This window comes from Mobula birostris, chromosome 3 (assembly GCF_030028105.1).
Source record: "Mobula birostris isolate sMobBir1 chromosome 3, sMobBir1.hap1, whole genome shotgun sequence".
Classification (NCBI taxonomy): Eukaryota; Metazoa; Chordata; class Chondrichthyes; order Myliobatiformes; family Myliobatidae; genus Mobula; species Mobula birostris.
The window spans coordinates 19,613,106-19,637,004 of record NC_092372.1 but is presented as its reverse complement, the minus strand read 5'-3'; the positions used below and the strand labels follow the sequence as shown (position 1 = coordinate 19,637,004).

The 23,899-nt window shown below is 39.9% G+C and overlaps 1 protein-coding gene across 4 annotated transcripts in view; it reads left to right on the top strand.

Moving 5' to 3' along the window:
- Window positions 1-23,899, top strand: part of ubap1 (ubiquitin associated protein 1) — a 55,185-nt gene continuing 31,286 nt past the window's right edge. Inside the window, exons 1-5 of one of the 4 annotated variants that reach the window (XM_072252314.1) lie at window positions 1-133; window positions 2,250-2,402; window positions 11,087-11,133; window positions 16,311-16,438; window positions 21,228-22,166. In XM_072252314.1, coding sequence (XP_072108415.1) covers window positions 11,094-11,133; window positions 16,311-16,438; window positions 21,228-22,166 — 1,107 coding nt within the window. In that variant the 5' untranslated portion in view covers window positions 1-133; window positions 2,250-2,402; window positions 11,087-11,093. The other 3 variants (XM_072252315.1, XM_072252313.1, XM_072252316.1) reach the window with 3 other exon arrangements.

Sequence of the window (23,899 nt, the reverse complement as noted above, 5' to 3'; positions counted from 1 at the left end):
CACTCGCCAGCGGGTAAGATGGCGTCCTGCAATGAAGCAGGAAATAATGTCAAATTTGTCTAGTTTCAATACCAAAAAGTTATTATTTTTCGGAATATCGAATCAAACGTGCCAGAAGATAGAAAACTCGTGGGTGAGTGTTGGGTCTGCTGGCAGTAGGCGTTGATTGTTTGGTTGTGAGGAAGTGCAGCCTTTACCCTGTCGGTTAAAGGTACAGAGTCACTAGTCAACGGGTAGAAGTAAACTTAAACCCGCAGACCGTAAATACTGCGATCTAGTCTTGAAACCGCCCTGCAGTTCATTTCTTCAGCGTCAAACACCCCTCTTAGCACGGTAGTGTCCCAACACTGGAGCTTCTGTTATTGATTGGGATACGAGGCCCTTCGAAACGCCCGTTGACACTTCGCAGATCGTTTCATCAGCCAACATTAGAAAAGGGATTAACAACCGATCACTTTGGGTAATCTATAATTATGTCCTAAATATTACGTTTTTATTTAACACTCTGTCTGGATTGCCTGAAATACGTAAGTTTTCTATTTTTCTCCTTTCGTCTGGTTCTTAAATATATTATGGAAGTGAAGCAAGTGATAAATCATAATTGAAGGAACGTTTCCAACAAAATAACATTTTTAATTGCTAGAAAAGTTATCTCGATTATGTTTTGATGATGATCTTTTCAAAGTTTCATTTTGTAGATTGCTGCAGTGCGAAAAGTTTTTTACGTTGATGTTCCTTCTTTTTTCCCCGGTATCTCCCTATATAGGTGACAGAATTTTGAATTTTCCTTTAACAAGTCTCGCAGTTTCTTTGTAAATGTTCTTTGAGAGGGATTTAAATTGCTTTCTCACAAGTTCATAAACCTTTATTAGGTCGCTGCCAGGAAATACAATATTGGATTTCTAATAGCTTGACTTCTCTTTTTCCCTGGATTTAAATCTCACATTTGGTTAGGGTGTTGGGAGCCACAGGATCCTTTGCAGTGGGATTTCACCATTAGTTAGTATCTTCAGAAGAGGGATAATTACATTCTTTTTTCCTTTCTATCTGCATTTGATTTTTTTTCTTTCTTTTTTTTGCTTTTTACTTATTTTAACCACATTTTATCTTTGTCTCCTTGTGATTATTTATTTTACCTGGGATTTTATTTATTCTTTATCTTTCTGTTTTTCCTTGGTTATCTGATACTAGCATAATGCATTTTTTTTTGCATTTTCATGGTTCAGTTCCCATAGTGATAGATTAAGAATAATACGTTTATACTTGATTTCTGTATTGCTTTGTTTCTTATTTTCAAAATTTTGGCAATCCATTATACGGAATTTATATATAGGAAAACCATTACATGATTTATTGGAAAGGCACACAACGGGTGATGAAATCATTGGTTTTGGGAATTGGATGAGCTTTGATATTTTCAACACACTGTACTCATGCTGTTAGTCTATTGTGATCTGTATACTGTAATGGGAAAAATAATTGTGGTGTAACATCGTCAATGAAACAGTTGTAAGCATAGACTAGACTGAGCTTACAGCTAGGTTGACATTGCCCATTATTGAAGTTATCACCCCAGTAGGAAATTTAAGAGTTGAGGCAATTCACAGTGTTAATTAATATTAATTCCACTGTCAAGAGTGCGACCTACCGACTGCCTATTTACGCTGCTGGCATTTAGATCCTCCTCTCCAGTGGTGTTCGGGGCTTCCTTCATCATGTCAGTAGCTCGGTTTTTGCTGCTGTCAGTCATGCAAGGCCTGCATGGAGGCCTAGGAGTACTGTCACACGCAGATGTAGAGGATTCTTTATTGCTGTTTCCATAACAGGTTTTTTCACCAGTCAGGGTTGTAAACTGTGAGCTGAACTCCACAAACTTGGTGGACCACTCTTCGCCTGGCCTCTACCCTTTCACCTGTTTGACATGGGTGACCCTACCAAGAACCAAAGCATAACACCCTGACTCCAACCACCATAGCTGTCTGGGTCATTGAAGCACGCAAGCCTCCAAATCCTACGGCAAAGTTGTAGTCCTCTTGGAGTTCGAGACTGTGAAGTAAAGAAATGAAGTTATGATAGTGTATTGTGTCTAGGAACTCTGCAAAAAAAAAGATAATGTATGCATTGAATATCTGTGATTTACAGTAAAGCAATGATTGAAGTGAAAAGGGTAAAGTGCCACAGAATATACAAGCTAATATTTCCATTAAGAAGTCAGATGCATCTTATTAATGAAAATCTTTTTCTTCCAGATAACTCATCACTTGTTTGTCCAGCACCATACCACAAATGGAGCAAATGCTGATGTAAAATGCAAATTGTATAGTTTGTGAGTTAATGGAGCATTTTAGTCCAATTGATTGAAGACAGAGCGGGTACACAATTCACACTGAATAATCAAAAGTGTAAGATAATTCACCTCTACTAATTGTGGATATTTGCATTTTTATATATGTGCAGTTTTTCAAATAAGAAAATTGCATTAATCCAGATTCTCAGTAACTCAATGGCTCAATTTAATTCCTGAGAATGTATAATATACAATCTGAAATCCTCACTGTTCACAGTCATTCATGAAACAGAAAAAAAACAAAGAATAAATGACAGAAGATGTTAGAACCCCGAAGTCCCCCTGTGCTGTCCTATGCATTAGATACAGCAAGGCATCAACCCTCCCCCGACCACTTGCTCCAACAAAAAGCATCAGCCCGCCCCAACCAACCATGCGAGCAATAGCACACCCCCAGAGACCATGATCTAGAGTCCATCAAAAACTACGGACCATCCCAACACTTCGACTTCTTAACAGGCTCTCTCTCTCTCTCAAATGAGGGGGAGAGAGAGAGAGATCACTCCAGCCACAGCAAGAGGGGAGGGAAACAGCTCTCTGTTTCGATGCTACAATCTTTATTCAAGTTCCCTTGACTTGAGACTCACCATGGAGACAGTGATCACTCGAGTACAGAGGCCTCTGACTGCTGTATCAATCTTTAACAGTGCTTGCCAGAGCAAAGGGCACACATCAAAAGCATTAGCTGTAAAGCATTTGAGGATGGAAATGGGTTTATTATTGCCACATGTACTATTGTACAATGAAAAACGTTGTTTTGCATGCCATCCATACAGTTGATTTCATTATGTCAATATATTGAGGTAGTGCAAGAGAAAAGCAGTAACAGCATGTAATAGTTACAAGAGAAGTGCAGTGCAGGCAGACAATAAAGAGCAAGGTCATGACAAGATCGATTATGAGGTCAAGAATCCATCTTGCTGTACAAGGAGACCATTCGATCATCTTATAACAGAGGGATAGAAGCTGTCCTTGAGCCTGGTGGAAAGTGCCTTCAGGCTTTTGTATCATCTACCCCGGGAGAGTGTGAAGAGATAATGTCTAGGGTAGGTGGGGTCTTTGATTATGTTGGCTACTTTACCAAGGCAGTGAAAAATGTAGAAAGAAATGCAAGCTATGAAGAAGAGGCTAAACTGTGTTTGAATAGTTTTTATTTTTTTAATTTTATTTAGCGATACAGCACTGAGATTTAGAGATTCAGGAACAGCTTCTTTCCCTCTGCCATCCGATTTCTGAATGCTCATTGAACCCATGAACACTACCTCACTGCTTTTTTATTTCTGTTATTTTCACACTACTTATTTAACTTAACTATTTAATAGATATTTATATACTTAATGTAACTCAGTTTTTTTCTATATTTATCATGTATTGCATTATACTGTTGCCACAAAGTTAACATATTTTGCGACACATGCCAGTGATACTAAACCTGATTCTAATTCTGAATAATACGCATAAAATGCTGGATGAACTCAGCAGGCCAGGCAGCATCTATGTGCTTTTTTTCCATAAATGCAGCCTGACCTGCTGAATTCCTCCAGCATTTTATGTGTGTTGCTTGGATCTCCAGCATTTGCAGGTTTTCTCTTGTTTGTGATCTGTTTCTGAATAGGCCATTCCAGCTGCACTGCCCAGCAACCCGCAATTTAACCCTAGCCTAATCGTGGAACAGTTTAAAATAACCAACTAACCTACTAACTGGTATGACTTTGGACTGTGGGAGGAAATTAGAGGTCCCAGACGAAACCCATTCCTTCCAGAGGAAGGACATATAGACTCCTTACAGATGATGTCGGAATTGAACTCCAAACTCCGATGCCCAAAGCTGTAATGTCATCGTGCTAACTGCCACACTACCATGATCAGAACTTTTCTTGGCATCATATTTTGCTTTGAAAGGGTTGAGAGAACCTAGTTGTTTCTAAACTTACTTGTCTGGTTTTCTCGGAATGCACTAAACTTAGTTTGGCAGCTTCAGAATAGTTTCTGGGGGGATAAAAATGCTAATTGCTTTAGTTGAGAATCGAAAAGGGCCAAAATATGTCCATCTTGAAAAGTTGCCAGCTGAGTTGATGACTTGCGTTTCACCCTTTGGCTGTTGGAGCCTTGTATAGGCAACATATGTTGGACCTTTCAGTATTTTAAGTCATTGTTTTCATGTAAGCAGAGTTTAAAATAATTTATTCATTTAGTGATGTAGCATGGAGTAGGCCCTTCTAACCCTTTGAGCCATGCCACCCAGCATCCCCCAACAACTCCGATTAACCCTAACCTAATCATGGGACAATTTCCTATGATCAGTTAACCTATACGGTACGTCTTTGGACTGCAGGAGGAAACTGGAGCACGTGGGGAAAGCCCACACATTCCATGCAGAGGACATACAGAGACTGCTTTCTGGAATTGAACTCTGAACTCCAGAATGCCCCAAACTGTAAGAGAGCCGCACTAACTGCTATGCTAAAGGCACCAAATAACTCAAATTTAAGATGAATAGTTTTCACCTGAGGGAAACTACCGATCAGAATCTCATTTAAGTGTTTTGTATTTAACAAAAACAATCTAATGACTTGCAAATGTGTGGCAAGACAATGATGATATTTGTACTCTACTTCAGGGTATATAGGTAAGACGAGTGAAGGGGCAAAAGGCAAATGGAGTTTCATGTAGCAAAGTGTGAGGTCGTGCACCAGTAGAATTCAAAAGGTAGACCGTTACCTAAATAGATGCTGCAAATGATTGGGCGCAGAGGAATCTATGTATTCTTGAGGAAACTGACTATGCAGGTGCAAACACGAGAAGGTCTGAAGATGCTGAAAATCCAAATGGAGGTGTATTATTTCAAATTTACAGAATGCAGCCTCATCTGAAGTACTATGTAAAGTTTTGGTCAACTTATTAGAATCTGAATACAGTACAGTTATATTGTCGACAGGTATGGATAATTTTAGTTATAGGATTGCATTCTAGATAATTCTGAAAAATGTGATGGGCTTTGTGTGATCACTCTTATTCTACTAAGCATAACAAAATAGGGCTGTTGTATGGAAAATGAAAAATAATTTCAAATATATAAACTTGGCTACAGTTGCCTTACTCCTGTGGTTTTAAAGAAAGGCTGTCAACAAAGGTTTAATGTTTCATTACTTTTTATTGCTACTAAAATTCTTTTGAAAAATGTATTTTTGAAGTAATATTAAAACGTGTTGAAGGTATTCTTCTCTTCAAATTTTTTGACACTTTGAAGCCTCTTCTTTTAAAAAAAAGTAATTGGTACAGGAACATTCCTTTCAGCCAATGATGTGTGTGATGACTAGGATGCCAAGTTAAATTAACCCCACCTGCCTGTTTATGTGACTGTCTAATTTCCAATTGTTTGCTATTATACTCCTTGTAGTACTTCCCCTTGTAGCATATTCCAGAGACAGTCTTTGTGTAAAAGAAACTTGTCTTAAATCTGCTTTAATCTTGCCCCAGCCCCTCTCTCCAGCTTTAATGCTGTGCCCTCTAGTATTTTCACTCATGCCATTCTAGGAAAAAAAATTACTTATCTATCCAATTTTTGCTTCTCAATTATTTTGTTTTGTTCTCAGTCATCTCTCAGATGTCATGTTTGCCTGGTCCTTTGATTTTCCTCCTTTTGAAGTGACCATTCCTGAAAGTGAAGCAATATGCCTGAAATGTTCCCTTTTTTTTCCAGAGAAAGAGAAATTGCAGTTTCATAAAGCTATTCAAAGTTCAAAGTGAACTTGAACCGTAGTGTAGTGGTTAACACAACGTTTTACAGTACCAGCAATCTGTGTTCAATTCCCGCTGCTGTCTGTCTGTTCTTCCTGTGGCCACATGCATTTCCTCTCACAGTAGGGTAATTGGTCATTGTAAATTCTCCCATGATTAGACTGATCAAACTGGGGGATTGCTGGGCAGTGTGGCTCAATTTTTTAAAAAAATAACTAAGTTTGTACAATATGTCACCATACACTACCGAACAAAGAAATACATTAGAATCAATGAAAAACTCAATTAGTTTAATATGAGAGTCATATGTTGTGAAATAGATTTTAAAAAAACATAGTGTGGTGGCGTACAGAGGTTCATTGTCCATTCAGAAATCTGATTGTGAAGGGGAAGAGGCTGTCATAAAATGTTGAGTGTATCTTCATGCAGTTGTACTTTCCTCCCTGATGGTAGCAATGAGAAATGAGCATGTCCTGGGTGATGGAGTCCTTAATGATGGATGCTGTCTTTTTGAGACATCGCCTTTTGAAGGTGTCCCGGATGCTGGGGACACTAGTGCCTATGATCAGGCTGGCTGAGTTGACAACTTTCTACAGCTTTTTCCAATCCTGTGCAGTAGCCATTCCATACCAGACAATGATGCAACCAGTTAGAATGCTCACCATGGTACCTGTAGAAATTTGCGAGTGTCTTTGGTGACATACCAATTCTCCTCAACCTTCTAATGAAATATGGCTGCTGTACAGGATAGATTCGAGTACAGGAGCAGGGAGGTACTACTGCAGTTGTACAAGGCCTTGGTGAGACCACACCTGGAGTATTGTGTGCAGTTTTGATCCCCTAATCTGAGGAAAGACATCCTTGCCATAGAGGGAGTACAAAGAAGGTTCACCAGATTGATTCCTGGGATGGCAGGACTTTCATATGAAGAAAGACTGGATGAACTAGGCTTGTACTCGTTGGAATTTAGAAGATTGAGGGGGGATCTGATTGAAACGTATAAGATCCTAAAGGGATTGGACAGGCTAGATGCAGGAAGATTGTTCCCGATGTTGGGGAAGTCCAGAACGAGGGGTCACAGTTTGAGGATAAAGGGGAAGCCTTTTAGGACTGAGATTAGGAAAAACTTCTTCACACAGAGAGTGGTGAATCTGTGGAATTCTCTGCCACGGGAAACAGTTGAGGCCAGTTCATTGGCTATATTTAAGAGGGAGTTAGATATGGCCCTTGTGGCTACGGGGGTCAGGGGTTATGGAGGGAAGGCTGGTGCAGAGTTCTTTGTTGGATGATCAGCCATGATCATAATAAATGGCGGTGCAGGCTCGAAGGGCCGAATGGCCTACAACTGCACCTATTTTCTATGTTTCTATGTCATGCCTTCCTTATAATTGCATCAATATGTTGGGCCCAGGATGATCTTCAGAGATGTTAACACCCAGAAGCTTGAAACTGCTTGCCCTTTCCATTTTTGATCCCTTGATGAGGACTTGTGTGTGTTCCCTTGACTTACCCTTCCTGAAGTACGCAATCAATTCCTTGGTCTTGTACTACACAAAGACTGACAAACAGCCAATGAGCAAATTAAATAAATAATAATGAGGACAGCACTTGAAAGTCCTTGAAAGTGTATCTGTAGGTTGTGGAATCAGTTCAAATTTGAGGTGAGTGTGGTTATCTGCTCTGGTTCAGGAGCCGGATGGATTAAATATAATAACTGTTCATAAACTTGGTGGTGTGGGACATAAGGCTGTTGTACCTCCTTCCCGATGGCAGTAGCGAGAAGAAAGCATGATCAGGGAGGTGGGGGTCCTTGTGCTGTTTTCTTGTGGAAGCACTCCTTGTAGATGTGCTCAGTAGGCAGAGGAGAGCTTTACCTGTGATGGACGGGGCTGTATTCACTACTTTTTGTAGGTTTTTCCATCTCAGGCATTGGTGTTGCCATACCAGACTGTGATACAAGCAGTCAGGATACTTTCCACTGTGCATCTATAGAAAGTTGTCAGTTCAGTTTGCCATTCCGCTGCATATTGCTGCTATAGTATACAAAACATGGATACCCTCTTGCTTGCTGTCTGTTTCCAGCTTTTTGTTTTGAACTTAAGCTGTAATTTGACTTTTATTTCACTTCCTTTAACAAATCTAGAAACTCTTGTACGATATCTAGACTAAAAAGTTTGTTTCGGTTGATTTGTTTATCTGCAATTTCTATCTAAAATTTTAAGGGGAATATGAATGAAATGCTTCACTTTCTGTTTCACTTTTTGTTTCACTTTGTGTTCGTGCATTATTAAGATTAAGTTTTCATATGTTGGGTATAATACTAGAAAGAACATCAATATTTACTTAACTCGTAAACTTTTCAGAACCATTTTGTGTGATAACGAAAGTTCAGGAGAAGTTTTAATCCTGCCATTTCAGCTTCATTTCAAAACATGGCCTGCAGCAAAAATAAACTGCATCACTGATTTCTTTTTTTTTAAAAAAATATACATCATATTAAGGATAATTGGTTTAAAATACTTTCAATATGCAATTACGTTGAATGTTGATCTCTGGTAGAAATGTGCAAGTAGACAGTGTATTTTTCCTCTTTTACACGCTGAATTTGTAAACGTATTTTTTACTTGGGTACAATGTGGAACAAGTGTTTCCAGCTTGGCAAGCTGCACCACTCAGCAACCACCTATTTCCACTAGCCTGATCACAAGACAATTTACAAAGACCAATTAATCTACAAGCTGGTACCTCTTTGGATTGGGCGAGGAAACTGGAGCATCCAGAGCAAACGCACGGTCACAGGGAGAACGTACAAGCGCCTTACCGATGGTGTTGGTATACTAGTTAATTGAGTGAAATTTGTAAGATTTTGTGGAGACAGCAGTAGTGATATCTTTCAGTGCCTTGAGATGGTCCAGGTCTTAGAAATATATTGGAGAACACCAACAATGCCTGTTAAACTATGAGTTTTGTGCCAGCTCTGAATTCATTTTCAAATTCCCTTATCCTTCTCAATCAAAGACTGGCATGCTGAAGTTGGTGGACAACACTGATGCCCACCTTTACCAAGAGATATTTCCTGAGCTGTGAAAAATGGTCTATGTTTTCCAAGGTGTTGCCTGAGCCTTAATTTTTGCAAGACGTTGTGGTGTAGCAGAGCAGATTAGCAGAACATCTTAGTCTTGCAGACGTTGATTGTAAGTCTCAGCCTCCCGTATATATGCTTCAGTAAAAGCATCAGTGATGGCCTGGAGTTCACCTCCTAGCATGTGCAAACAAGGGTCATCTGCATTTTGCAGTGCGGGGATGCTGTGGAGGAGAGGCAGAGGGTGCTCAGTGTTTGGCTCTATGCTAATTGCCTGAGTCAATCAGCAATGTGGGCAACATGGCAGCTGTGACTATAGGAAGGATAGTGTGTGTTCATCGTATCTTTTTGGCAAGATGGCTGGATTGCGGCTTTAGAACAGGCATAATGTATTTCGGTATCAAACTGGCTACTTGGATCTGTCGAGGATGAAAAGTCATGACAAATCCAGTACAATTCAGGTTGGAATCGTACCTGACACAAAGGAAGATGGTTGGAGGCCAATCATCTCATCCTCAGGTGTTCCTCAGGGAAGTGTCTCAGGCCCAACCATCTTCGGCTGCTTCCTCAGTGACCTTCCTTCCATCATACGGTCAGAAGCGGGGATATTCACAGATGACTGCACTATGTTCTGCACCATCCTCAGATAGTGAAGCAGTACATACCCAAATGCAGCAGGACCTGGACAGCAATTAGGCTTGGGCTGACAAGTGGCAAGTAACATTTCAGCCACACAAGTGCCAGGCAATGACCGTCTCCAACAAGAGAGCCTCTAACCATCGTCCCTTTACATTCAGTGGCATCTCATCACTAAATCCCCCTACCGTTAACATCCTGAGGGTTACCATTGACGGGAAACTGAACTGGTCCAGCCATATAAACACCGTGGCGACCAGAGCAGGTCAAAGACTAGGAATCCTGTGGTGTGTAACTCACCTCCTGACTCCCCAAAGCCTGTCCACCATACAAAGCTCAAGTCAGGAGTGTAATGGAATACTTGCCACTCGCCTGGATGAGTTCAGCTCCATCAACACTCAAGAAGCTTGACGCCATCCAGTACAAGGCAGTCCACTTGATTGATACCCCTTCCGCAAGCATCCAGTCCCTCCACCATCGACGAGCAGTTGCAGCAGTGTGTACTATCTACAAGATGCACTGCAACAACACAAAGTTCCTAAGGCAGCACCTTACTGACCCACAACCACTACCATCTAGGACAAGAACAGCAGATACCTGGGAACACCAGCACCTTGAAATCCCCCTCCAAGTCACTCACCATCCTCACCTTCTTTGATTGGGTTTCTTTGATCATCGTTCCTTCATTGTCACTGGATCAAAATCATGGAATTCCCTCCCTAACAGCACTGTGGGTGTACCTACACCTCAGGGACTCAGCGGTTCAAGGAGGCAGCTCATCACCACCTTCTCAAGGGCAACTAGGGATGGGCAATAAATGCTGGCTTAGTTGGTGACGCTCACATCCTGTAAGTTAATATATTTTTTTAAAAATATGCTTTGACTGTCTTCACACAACCACGAAAACCATGGAACCCGATCAAAGAAAAACATCAAACCCCCTAACACTCAAAAAGGGAAAAAATTGGCAAACAGCAAAAAAAACAAGCAAAAAGTACAGAATATAAAACACTGAACCACAAAGTCACCGAAAGAGCCCAGTGTATTCAGTTTAGTTCAATCTAACACTGTGTTGTTCATTATCTGCAGACCGCAGAGTCAGTCTGACCCGATCAAAATCGCACAATTACGTGTTATTGGCAATAAATTTTTAACTTTATCATAACAAACCCATTATAGTACAAACATAAGCACTAAATCTTGCATTTGACACAGTATATAGCATAGTGTGTTTGCTTTGCCACACTATCGTTTCTAATGAGCATTACTTTTTTTCCCAGATTCTAAATGGCCTCTAGGAAATCAGGATCAGATTTTCAGAACTCTGGTAAGTTTTTAATTGCATTGCCTTTAACAGGGCCTAGTTTTTTCTCTCCCCCCCCCCCCCCCCAGCATTTAAGTAAACTATTGCTAACTGAATAAATGTTAATAATTTCTTCAGCAATATACTTTGATAAATAGTTCCACAATTTAATGATTCCTCTCTCTATTTTTAAATTTTTTTCTTGAGTTCCTCTTTTTTTTCAGTGCAACTTTTGTTTCCATTTGGTCATAGGGTCATAGAAAAGTACAGCACAGAAACAGGCCTTTTGGCCCATCTAGTCCTTGCTGAACCATTTAAACTGCCTAGTCCCTTTGACCTGGACTATAGCCCCTACCCAAATTTCTCTTAAATGTTGAAGTTGAGCTCACATGCACCACTTGTGCTGGCAGCTCGTTCCACACTCTCCTGACCCGCTGAGTGAGGAAGTTTCCCCTCATGTTCCCTTTAAATTTTTCACCTTTCACCCTTAACCCATGATCTCTCGTGGTAGTTCCATCCAACCTGAGTGAAAAAAGTCTGCTTCCATTTACCTTATTAATACTCCTCAAAACTTTGTATGTCTCTATCAAATCTCCCCTCAATCTTCCACATTCCAAGGAATAAAGTCCTAACCTTTTCAATTTTTGCATATAACTCTGGTCCTCAAGTCCCAGTAACAACCTTGTACATTTCCTCTGTACTCTTTTCAACCTTGTTTCCACCTTTCCTGTAGGGAAATAATGTGATTCTATGTCATTTACGGCATTGGAATAATCAAATTTGAAAAGGATAAGCAAATGTATGTAGTCACATATCAACCACTTTGTAGGAGAAGAGAAATCTACTCTTCTTATCCCTGAAATATTTCCTCTTTTAAATATTGATTCAGCTCTCTTTAAGAGGCTACATTTCAATTAGCATCTACCATCTTATTTTGCTGAGCACTCTAAACCATAACCACATATTGTTTGAAGGTTTTTTTATCTTTGTGTTTTCTCTGGTTCTTTTGTGAATCTCATCCTAAAGCTCCAGCCTTTGGTTATGGGCCCTTGAGCCAATGATTACATGTTGATTTCTAACTGCTTTTGTTAACATGGCCTGAGACTTTGAAGATTTGTGCACAACCAACCCACATCTCTGCACTTACTTTTGAAACTGGGCAAGTTTTATTGAAAAAAGTTTTGCTGTGGTAACTTTTGCCCCACTGGCTTTAATTTTCCTGACATGTGGTACTTCGCAAAATGCCTTGTGAAAATTCAACTCTACATTTTGTGTACCTGTTACCTCATTTAAAAACACTTATTCCTTAACAATATATGCTGGCTCTTCTGAATTAGTCGAAACTTGAGCAAATGGCTACAAATTTTCTCCCTAATTGTTGCCTGATCTTTGCTCTTTACCTGATGTTCTGCTGTCTATCAATTTTGATGACCGGCTTAGGGAAATACTTCAATTGGAGAGTTTCTATTTGAATTAAGGAACCCTTGAAAGTGATCCGCAGCACCCAAAACATTCTCAATCAATCGTCTTGAAGAACCCCCACAGAAATGCAGAATACAAAGCAGAAAGATTTTTGACTAGCTGATATTAGCTTTATTTCTTCAAGCGTTTTAGTTGAATTTAAAGACTAAGAGTACATTTATTATCAAATGTGTTTTTAATGTACATCCCTGTGATCAGAATTAGCTTTGAGAGCCAAGATGTACAAACTACTGATGCATACACTTTGCTGCTTTTACTTACGAATTGTCTTTAATGTGCTGGTGAAAATTATTTTGCTTACATTACATGAGCGGTACATTACTGTACAGCAGTCTTTGGCACATATACAGTATATAGCTAGAGAGCCTAAGACTTTTACAAATACTGTGGTAATGTTATGTATTTCACTGTGCTGCTGCAGAAAAATAGAAATTTCATCACGTAGGTGAGTGATAAATCTGTTTCTGATATCGGTCTGTATGGTGGACTGAAAGTTGGAAGGGGGCAGACAGAGAGGAATCATGGTTGGGAAAAGGGGAAGGGAGAAGGAAGGGAGCAGGAAGCACCAGAGAGATTCTGTAATGATCAATAAACCAATTGTTTGGAATCAAATGACCTTGCCTGGTGTCTCAGAGCTGAGTGGGTTTGAACCCTCGCCACCCTCTGCTCTTGGCACTCCTTCTCTGTATCTCTTGTTGCACTCCATCCTCACCATTCCCAGCATCCTTTTTTTCTCGTCAGATTTACAAACTATATATACCTAAGACTTTTGCACAGTACTGTATGTTTCAAAGTTACTTCATTAAATATACTATGATAAACTTTGGTTCTTTGCTGGTTTTAATCCATCAGAGTGAAGGAGAGTAAAGATCGTGGCCATTTTTGTAATCATCTTTTTAAAACAAAGGAAGATATTTTCTTAAGTAACTTTACTGGTTAAAGTTAGCTTTGTTCCTGAAGTGCAGTTTTACAATGGCAGTCTAAATTTAGCATTTTCAATGATTGCAGATGTCCTTCTGTCAAAACTCCAGACTCCTCCTATATCCTGCTAAATGAATAGAACTGTCTGTGTCTTCATTATACTTGTATTATGAAATAAAATAGCTTCTGATAGCAGCATGGTGACATGGGACATGTTTATTTATAAATAAAATTAAATTCCTTAAGGCAATTCAGCAAATTAGAGCAAAGGCCCAGATTGTGTAATAACTAGCTAGCAAGTAAATAGAAAACTGATGGCTAACTACTTGGGTAGATTTCTGCTCCTCACTGTGCTGTGTGGAACTATGAAGTATGCTGGAAGTCAGCAGATCCAGTTTCTCCCTCTGAACCAAGGAGCACTGTAATGGTCTGAGCTGAAAGATTACATACACTCCAAATCTGAAAGCAAATTTAAAAGAAAACTGCAGATGAGATATAAACAGGAAACAACTTTGTTGGAGAGAGAAAAACAGGAGTACTGCTTCAGGTCCTTTCAGCAAAATAGTCATTTCATATCTGGTGCATGTAGCATTCCTCCATTCACTGCCGTTCATTTAAAAAGCAAGTAGTTTGACGTTCTACTTGAATAATTTACCTCAGTTAATTAGTCGGCCAGTGGTGAAGTGACATCAGCACCAGACTTCGAGGCAAGTGATCCCGGGTTCAAGTCCAGCCAGCTCCTTGCATACTTTCCATCCGTACTGGATTAAACATCGAGCTAAAAACTGTGCCTCAAAACAAAACAGACAAAATGCTAAAGAAACGGCAAGGTTGCCACCCGATACACCTCAAGGTGCAGCAAGGAAAAATAATAAATTATATTTTTAATTATTTTTCAACTGTTTCTGAATGCCTTTGATCTTCATAAACGTTTAGATTAGTTTATTGTCATATACACCAGGGTGCAGTGAAATTCTGCATTCCTGTGAAGCTCAGAAACACTATGTGACAAATGGAAAAATGGCAGAATGATGGAAAGATTGCAGTTCAATCAAAAGTGGTGCAACAAAAAAATACCAGATAGCCCACCTCTCCCAGAAGTTCTGGGAGTCTCCCGCATATTGATAGCGGCTCCCTGATGCCCGCAAATTATATACACTATCCCGGAAATCGTTTTTTTTTATTTGAGCGAGAGAGTGAGCACGAGATAGAGAGAGAGTGCACGCACGCCATGGCAGAGTGTTCCAAAAAAAAAGACAATATAAAACATACGTCATCCCAGACTACACTAAAGTGTACCCCTGCCTAATAGGGGTCAAAAATAATGACAGTGTTGCTCGCTGCACTGTTTGCAACAGTGACTTTTCTATTGCCCATGGTGGGTTAAGACTGTAAAAGACATGTTGAAGTGAGTTTAACAGGTGTCATTTGTTCATTAGCATAGCTAACATTATTTAAACTAGCTGTCTAGCTGCTAAGGAGCTACTCTTATTGCAGACATCTCACTTCTCCCGGAAGTTCCAGGAGTCTCCCACAAATTGATTGTGCTACCTCCCTGAAATGAGTTTTTGCAGGGTGGGATGTCTGAAATACTACAGTAACATGTACAGTATAACTTAAAACTAAGAGTACAAGAATGTATAGCCACCACTTGGGAGGGGTTGGTGAGGGTGAAACTGATGATTGGTTCAGAGAATCTCAATGAAGTGACTTGGAAGCAATAAATGAACCTTGTCAAAACACCATCAGAGCTGTACGCACAAAATGATTGAGAAACTCGGCCGGTCAGGCAGCATCTGGATCAGGACCGATGAAGGGTCCCGGCCCGAAACATAGCCTGTTTATTCCTTAACGTAAATGCTGCCTGACCTGAGTTTCTCCAGCATTTTATGTGTGTTGCCCTGGATTTCCAGCATCTGCAGAAACTCTTAATTTACCAAGGCGGTGATGTGTTTTTACAGACCAACACCAGTATTGCTTATGGCCCACTCTGCCTCATGGACTGAGTGCAGCAGTGAGGCCTTGAGGACTTTGAGACTTGCTCACCTCCTGAAGCTTCTTTCAGCTGCGGGGCTAGAACACAGTAATTGCGAGGTGCATGCTAGGTACAGTGCAATCTGTGTTCCTGTTGAATATGAAGGAACCTGAGACAACTTCTCCTAAGTGCTATCCCAGATTACAGAAACAAATGGCGATACAGATGACCCCACTTTACAACTAAGTGTTATGAAAGTTTGCTCTTGAGAATCACTACCTAAAAGTTTGACGTGCAGAGTGAAATTCACTCTTGTGGATTTAGTGTGGAGGGGAGAGGGGAAGTAAATAGATGAACACCAGTATTGTTTTTCAGCTCTCCCTCTTGATGCATTACAGAAGCTGTAGCTTTATATTACAGAAAATCATGACATAGTCTGTTCTCTAAGAAAGCCTCCTCCATATTGTGGGAGTCTGCTGTACTATGTTGTGAATTGAAACTGTCATTTTAACTACTACCCACTACCCAATGTACAAGGTTAAAAGGATAAAAAGGAAACTAATTGAATTCTTAGGCATTTGGATAGATTAATACCAATGTATATGCTGGTGGGAATGGAATACAATTAAATTAGAGATGTGTAACAAAGTGTTTATGGAATTAAGGTGAATTTAAAGATGTTCTTCCATTTCAGAAACTTAAATTTATGAACTCACGTCAATGATAAGAAAAACAAATACAAGTACAAATACTCTGGTCAATTTTGAGGAAGAATAAATATCAGTTTGAATGCTTTATTAGCATATGATTTTTTTTTAAACAGGTGCAGGTGTTAGTTATTTGGATGATGTCACATTTAAGATTGGTGATAAATTCAAGATTCCAACCAAAGTGGGATTTCCTATTGGACTTTGTATACCAGACTACTCTACACGACTTGGAGAGTTCCATGTAAGTATAACAAATCTTAAGTTGTTTTATATATCTGATTTTCTGACCTGAATACAATACCAATATTTATATTGTAAAGAAGGCATTCTTTTTCAGACTAGTATTGATTTGATTGTTTTGTGCAGCTTTCTATTTTAAAAGATCCAGCACTAATATTGCTTATTAAGTGTAGAAATAGTAGATTTCTTTCATTGTCTATTTTTGTACAGTTGACTAAATGTCAACTTTCTCCTGTTCTCAAGTTGTAATGTCTTTGGTATAGTCATAGTCATACTTTATTAATCTCGGGGGTTTCACTGTAGCTAAACAAGACTTGCAGCATAGTTTAGCAGAGGAGCATAAAACTTGCATGTGTAAGTCTCTGTCTTAACTGGATCAGATTTCTGAATGGACAATGCACCCATGTACACTACCTCACTACTTTTTCTCCCCTTTCTGCACTACTTATCTAATTTAATATGTATTTTATTGTAATTTATAGTATTTTAATGTATTGCACTGTACTGCCACCACAAAACATTAAATTTCTCAACCTGTGCCAATGATATTAAACTTGATTCTGATTCTAACTGCACTGTTCAGCGGTTTATTTGTTCCTGTTGTCACAGTTTACCTTTAAAATCTATTATTCCTCATCATTAGCTATTTCAGTATATGTAGTATTTAGTATTTTAAAAATTAATCTATGAAGTCTGTCTTTTTACACAATCTGTTTAATATTTCTACTGTTCACAGCTACTACTGCAGATTTAATTCTTCCCTGTTTGACTCTATATTTGATAATTTGCATCAAACGAAACTATTTAAATCAGAAAACTTAGGGTATCTGGGACAACTTACTAAACAGTTATCTCAGCATAATTTCTTATTTGTTGTGATGTTTATTCAGTGATCATTTTCTGATCCATTCACGTGGCCTTGAATGCCTCCCATGTAAAGTGAGATTAAATACAAGAAGTACAATTCTTCAATGTTTTTGACAGATTAGATAATAATTTGCATGTGGGAGCTAGATATCTATTTGAAAATTTTTAATTTGCAGGGCACTTGGCAAGCAGCAAGGTGACAGGATTAACCAGTCACGGCTCTAATGGTCAATATTTTACTTACTGTGCTTCCTGTAATTTTAATTCCAGTTTGTAATGTAAGCTTTGTTTGTCTGAAGAAAATTGTTCTGATTTTTGTTTTGTTTTAAAGACACTCGAAACAAAGTGATCCAATAGAGGTGTTTTTTTTTTTGTCCTATGAAGCTTTGCTACACCAGAGTAAGGTGATGAAGTCTATTGTCTAAATGGAATAACTTAAAGTAATACCAAATATCAAAAGAAATACAAGAAATCTGTCATTAATGTGCATTTTCAAAAGCAGTGAGGAAAAATCTAAAGATCAGACAGCATCTGCAGAAGGAAAACCTGAGTTGATGTTTGGTGGATGGAGCAGAGGTCAAGCCAAACATTTTAATTCTTGATTCCTATTCCCATTCTGACATGTCAGTCCATGGCAGCCTTTTGTGCCAAGATGAGGAAACTCTCAGAGTGGAGGGGCTGCAACTTGCATTCCAATCTCCTGTCATGAATGTCGATTTCTCCTTCTGGTTTAAAAAAATTCCCTCCTCCTCCCCTCTTCTTCTATTTCCTATTCTGGCCCTTTACCTCTTCTCACCAGCCTATCACCTCCCCCTAGCTTCCCTTCTCCTTCCCTTTCCCCTATGGTCCTCTCCAGCCCTTTTACCTTTCCTATCCACCTGGCTTCACCTATCACCTAGCTATCTCACTTCTCTCCCCCACCCCCCAACCATTTTATTTTGGTGTCTTCTCACTTCCTTTCCAATCCTGAACAAGGGTCTTCCGATCCCAGAGGTTGGCTCAGCTGGCATAGAGGAGATCAGTGAGCCCTGATTCGAAGGTCTGTATGGGTGGTAGGCATGAGGATTGGGACCTCCTAGAGGTCTGTGCAAGTCCAGAAGTCAAGGCCCGAAAGTCAAACCCATGATCAGCAACTCCTGAGGTCAAAGACCAAAGGTCAAACCTGTGATTAGCGAGTCGATACCCAGAGATCAGTGAAGTCGAGAGGGTAAAGCTGAAGGTTGAAGTCCAGAACGTGGTGAGTCCAGAGGAAGGAGCCTGACTGTCAAGTCTATCAGTCTGGTCCATGGACTGGCAGTTGGCAGCCTAACATCTGAGAGTCTGGTACCAAGGACTGGAGATCCAGAGGTGGCCTGTTTGTGTGGAAGGGTGGGAAAGAAGCTTCTTTTGCCTCTGTTGTCTTTTTTTTTTGTTGTTGTTGTTGTTGTTGCTGCAGCTTGTATGTTACTATTGAACATTCTGATCATGCTCTGTTGGTGCCAGAATATGTAGCAACACTTGCAGGCTGCTCCCAGCATGTCCTTGAGTGTGTTGATTGTTAATACAAGTGGCACATTTCACTGATTGTTTCAATGTACATGTGATAAATAAATCTGAATCTGGTATACCGGAAAGATAAAATTGTTGAGATTCTTAGCAAAGAAGATACTATTTAACTTCATTTCTGTTTGCATGCTGCTAAGTATGGGCAAATTTGTTACCAGAACTGGAGGTTTGGAAGCTAGTTTTGAACCTATATGTATTGAGGAAGTGATTTTAGATAAATTCATCCTGAAAGTTGAAAATGTTTCATGACAGAAATCCCCAGAAGTATTTATTTTCTGACATAACGAATACAGGTCTGAATGTGTTATTTTTGAATGCTCACAATATACGGAATGCAGTAGATGATCTTGTATTGCAGTTAGAGATTGGCAGGTATGACATTATGGACATCACTGAGAAGTGACAGAAAGAGGATCATAGTTGGGAGCTTGTATTGAAAGGACAGGAAGGTAGGCAGAGGGTTGAGGTGGTTCTTTTGGTAAAATTAAATCATACCCTTTGAAAGAGGTGGCTTAGGACTGTAAGATATAGAATCCTTGTGGGTAGAATTAAGAAACTGCTGGGGTAAAAAGATATTGAGGGGAGTTATGCATGAGACCCAAACAATAGCCAGGATGTGAGATATAAATTTCAACAGGAAATAGAAAAGGCATGTAATGAGAGCAATAGTCATGGGGGATTTAAATATGCATGTGGATTGGGAAAATCAGCCTTTTTTAGAGCAGCTTGTGGATGAGCCCACTCAGGGAGAGGCAATTCTGGACTTGGTGTTGTGTTATGAACTGAATTTGATTTAGGAGCTTTAAGGTAAAGGAACCCTTGGGAGGCGGTGATCATAATATGATAGAATTCACCCTGCACTTTGAGAGGGAGAAGATAAAGTCAAATGTGTCAGTATTACATTGGAGTAAAGGGAATAACAGGCATGAGAGAGGAGCAAGTCAAAGTTGATTGGAAGGGAATATTAGCAGGCGTGATGGCAGACAGCAATGGGTGGAGTTTCTGGGAAAACTTCAGAAGGCATGAGACAGATGCATCCCAAAGCTGAAGTAGTACACTAAAGGCAGGGTGAGTCCATCGTGGGTGACAAGACAGCATAAAAGCAAAAGAGAGGTCTTATAGTATAGTAAAAATTAGTGGGAAATTAGAGGATTGGGAAGCTTTTTAAAGCAATAGATGCAACTTAAAAAACCCATCAGGAGAGAAAAGATGAAATATTAAGGTAAGCTAGCCAAAAATATCAGAGAATACCAGAATATTGGACCACTGGAAAATTCTGAGTTCCTCCAGTATTTTATGTGTGTTGCTCTGGATTTCCAGCACCTGCAGAATTTCTTGTTTATGTCATGAATTTGTTGTTTTGCAGCAGTGGTATGGTGCAAATTACACTATATATTACAAAATAAATGGTGCAAAGAATAATGAAGTAGTGTTCATGAGCTATTCAGAAACCTGCTGGCAGATAGGAAGAAGCTATTTCTGAATCAATGAGTGTGGGTCTTCAGCTTCCTGTACCACCTCCCTGATGGTGATAATGAGAAGAAGGCATATCCTGGGTGTGGAGGGTTCCAGGAGGTGGATGCCCTCTTCTTGAGGCATTGCCTGTTGAAGATGTCTGCAGTAACAGGGAGGGTTGTGTCTGTGATGGAACTACAACCCTTTGCAGCCTCTTGCAATCTCGTACAATGTCTGAACAATAAAGAATAAAGCATGAAACTAACAATTTTTGTTATAATTTTAAAAAACCATTTACACCACTAACTCTCCAACATATTCACGTCTACTTTGTAAAGCTTATACATTTATCCTGGTTAATATTCTGATTTGACTATAAATTGTAGGTCAAAAAAATTGCAAGTCTGGTTCCCTCAGTTTGGCCTGCCTCTCCCTTTAATTCTCTACCCCATTTCCACTTTCTTTTGTCCTATTCATCTCTCCTCTGTTCTGTGTCAGCTTTATTCTGACCTTACTTTGTCTCAGTTCCAGTTCTAATGGAGGGTCTTTACTAAAAATGATCACCTCCAACACCCTCCCGCCCCCGTTGCTGCTTGACCTGCTGAGTATTTCTGTCATATTTGTCCATGTTGGGTGTATAGGCCAGCTCAGTTAGACTGCTTTACAGTGAGTTTAAAGCTGGAAATTGAATGCAATTAAACCATAAACAGAGTGCCAGTCAATGAGGCTATCATAAGGGGAATTCCATGTCTTGGGGGAAAAAAAACTTTTCTAAAATTCACAGTGGTTGATTCACATTTCCTGTATAATTATTTTATTTTACCTGGGTAATTTTCTTGGCTGGTTTAGCAAAGGGATTGTCAGCTATGTTTTAAAGTTATTTACTGTTTTTAATCGTGCTGTTTTCTCTCTTATTTTTGTAGTACGATTTCTCTTTGGAGAAGCGAACAATAAAATGGGCTGAAGAGACAAAACGGATTAAAGCTGCACAAAAGGCAGCAAGTTTAAACAGGGAAGCTCCTTCCATGACACCTGAAAGTGAGGTATTCACGGGGAGAAAAGGTGAAATCCAATCCACTGATGGATCACACTCTTCAACGGTTCCACTGCCTTTTAATCCGTTATTTGCCGGCTTAAGGCACAGCAAAATTTTAACTCCATTGCCAGCTAACAGCAATATGGTGAAGCAAAAAGATCCAAGTCCCCCCTACACAAGTAAATTCAATATTGCAGACTTTGAAAGTGAAGAGGATCCTTTTGATAAACTGGAATTGAAAACACTCAATGATAAAGAAGAACTCAAAAATATTCTCGCTGTTCAAGCAAGTTCACGGCCAATGATCATTCCACAATTGAATAATGGCCTGGACGTGCAGATTGTGGGACACACAGATGCACTACCAAGCCCAGAAGGGCAGGCCTCGTCTGAGGAGGCTGTCTCAGATTTCAAATCTCTTCATAAGCCAAATGGCCTCATCAATTTGCCACAGTTGGAGAGCTGTGAAAAAGTGCCCTTTACTGCCAAAGTATCTCTCCCACATGCTTCATCTGTCAGCAATATCAAATCTTTGTCCTTTCCTAAATTGGATTCTGATGAAAGTGAGCAGAAGACTGCTAAGCTTGCTGGCACTTTCCACAGCACAAGCCTACCCAATGGCACTTTGTTTAGTTCAGTAAAGAACTGTGAACAGTACAAAGGTAGTGGTTTGAATGGACATGACCTCCCTGTTGTATCCACGCGTTCCTCGTCAAGTTTTGACCTCGGGATTGATAACATAGCAGCGTCGTCTTCCAAATGTGGGGTTCCGCCGGTTATTTCAACAACTGGAACAGAGCAGTCCTCTCAACATGTAGCAAAAGTGGTAAGAAACTGTTTTCAAGTTAGCTTTTAACTCTGATTGTTGGTTCCTCAAACAAATTCTCAGTTGTTCACAGGGGTGCAGGGGTAGCCGGAGCACACCCAGCACACCTTTAAGAAAAAAGCCGAAATAAACAAACTAATTAATTAGGTGCCGCCCGGCACGTAAATGTCAGCCCAGATCAGAAGCGATTGCCGATTTCGCTTGCTCTACACGATGTTCACTCCTCTTTCCAGGGCGCTGGAGCCTTTAGCTGTTCCATTGTTTGGTCAATTTAATCGCCAGCACAGACAGGCTGAAAAGTCAGGGCTGTCAGGATCGAAGTGACATGTTGAATCTACACAAACTTCTAATAAAGTGTAGACGCTGCCATGCTTTCTTTGTAATGACAGTTACGTGCTGGTCCCAGGACAGATCCTCTGACACTTTTCAGAGAGAGAAACGTCGATCCTTAATGCAGAAGAATTTAAAATTATTGACCCTCTCCACCGCAGTTCCTGTAATGAAGACTGGCTTCTGGGCGGCACCTAATTAATTAGCTTGTTTATTTCGGCTTTTTTCTTAAAAGATGTGTTGGGTGCGCTCCGGCTACCATCTGCACCCCTGGTTGTTCAAATCTTTAAGAATAGTGACAAAAATATTTTGTTTCCTGTTGTACAGTTCACTGCAATGAAGTTGATTGAATCAGTTAATTTTTGAATCTAACATAGTTCTTTCAGAACATTAGTATCCTATAGTCCAATTACTGTTCTTGGCTTTTGCCTGCCTGAAGAAGATGCTATCTATACATTCAGCATTGCACTAGAAAATGGATATTTTGTACTACACTTTCCTCCACACATGACCCTCCACAGGTTTATTTTAATTTGGTAGTGTACATGAAACAAACCGCTGTTTGTTTCAGTGTTGCATGTATATATTTACATTGAATCACATCAGTGCAGTAAGTTATATTTTCCACCCAGTTGATTTGTGTTAATGTTATGGATGTGTTTCATTTTATTTAGGGATACAGTGTGGAACAGGCCCTTCTGGCCCAACAAGCCACACCGCCCAGCAACCCCTATTTAACCCTAACTTAATCACAGGACAATTTACAATGACCAAATTAACCCAACAGCAGGTATGTCTTTTGAATGCAGGAGAAAACTAGAACATCTGAAGAAACTTGCGAGCTCACGGGGAGGACCTCCAAACTCATTACAGACAGCATTCAAGTTGAATTCCGAACTCTGATGCCCTGAGCTATAATAACGTTGCTTTCAAAACTCGTTAGATTCTGGACTAGTTCCTAAGGATTGGAGGGTGGCTAATGTAACCCCACTTTTTAAAAAAGGAGGGAGAGAGAAACCAGGGAATTATAGACCGGTTAGCCTAACATCGGTGGTGGGGAAACTGCTGGAGTCAGTTATCAAAGATGTGATAACAGCACATTTGGAAAGCGGTGAAATCATCGGACAAAGTCAGCATGGATTTGTGAAAGGAAAATCATGTCTGACAAATCTCATAGAATTTTTTGAGGATGTAACTAGTAGAGTGGATAGGGGAGAACCAGTGGATGTGGTATATTTGGATTTTCAAAAGGCTTTTGACAAGGTCCCACACAGGAGATTAGTGTGCAAACTTAAAGCACACAGTATTGGGGGTAAGGTATTGATGTGGATAGAGAATTGGTTAGCAGACAGGAAGCAAAGAGTGGGAATAAACGGGACCTTTTCAGAATGGCAGGCAGTGAC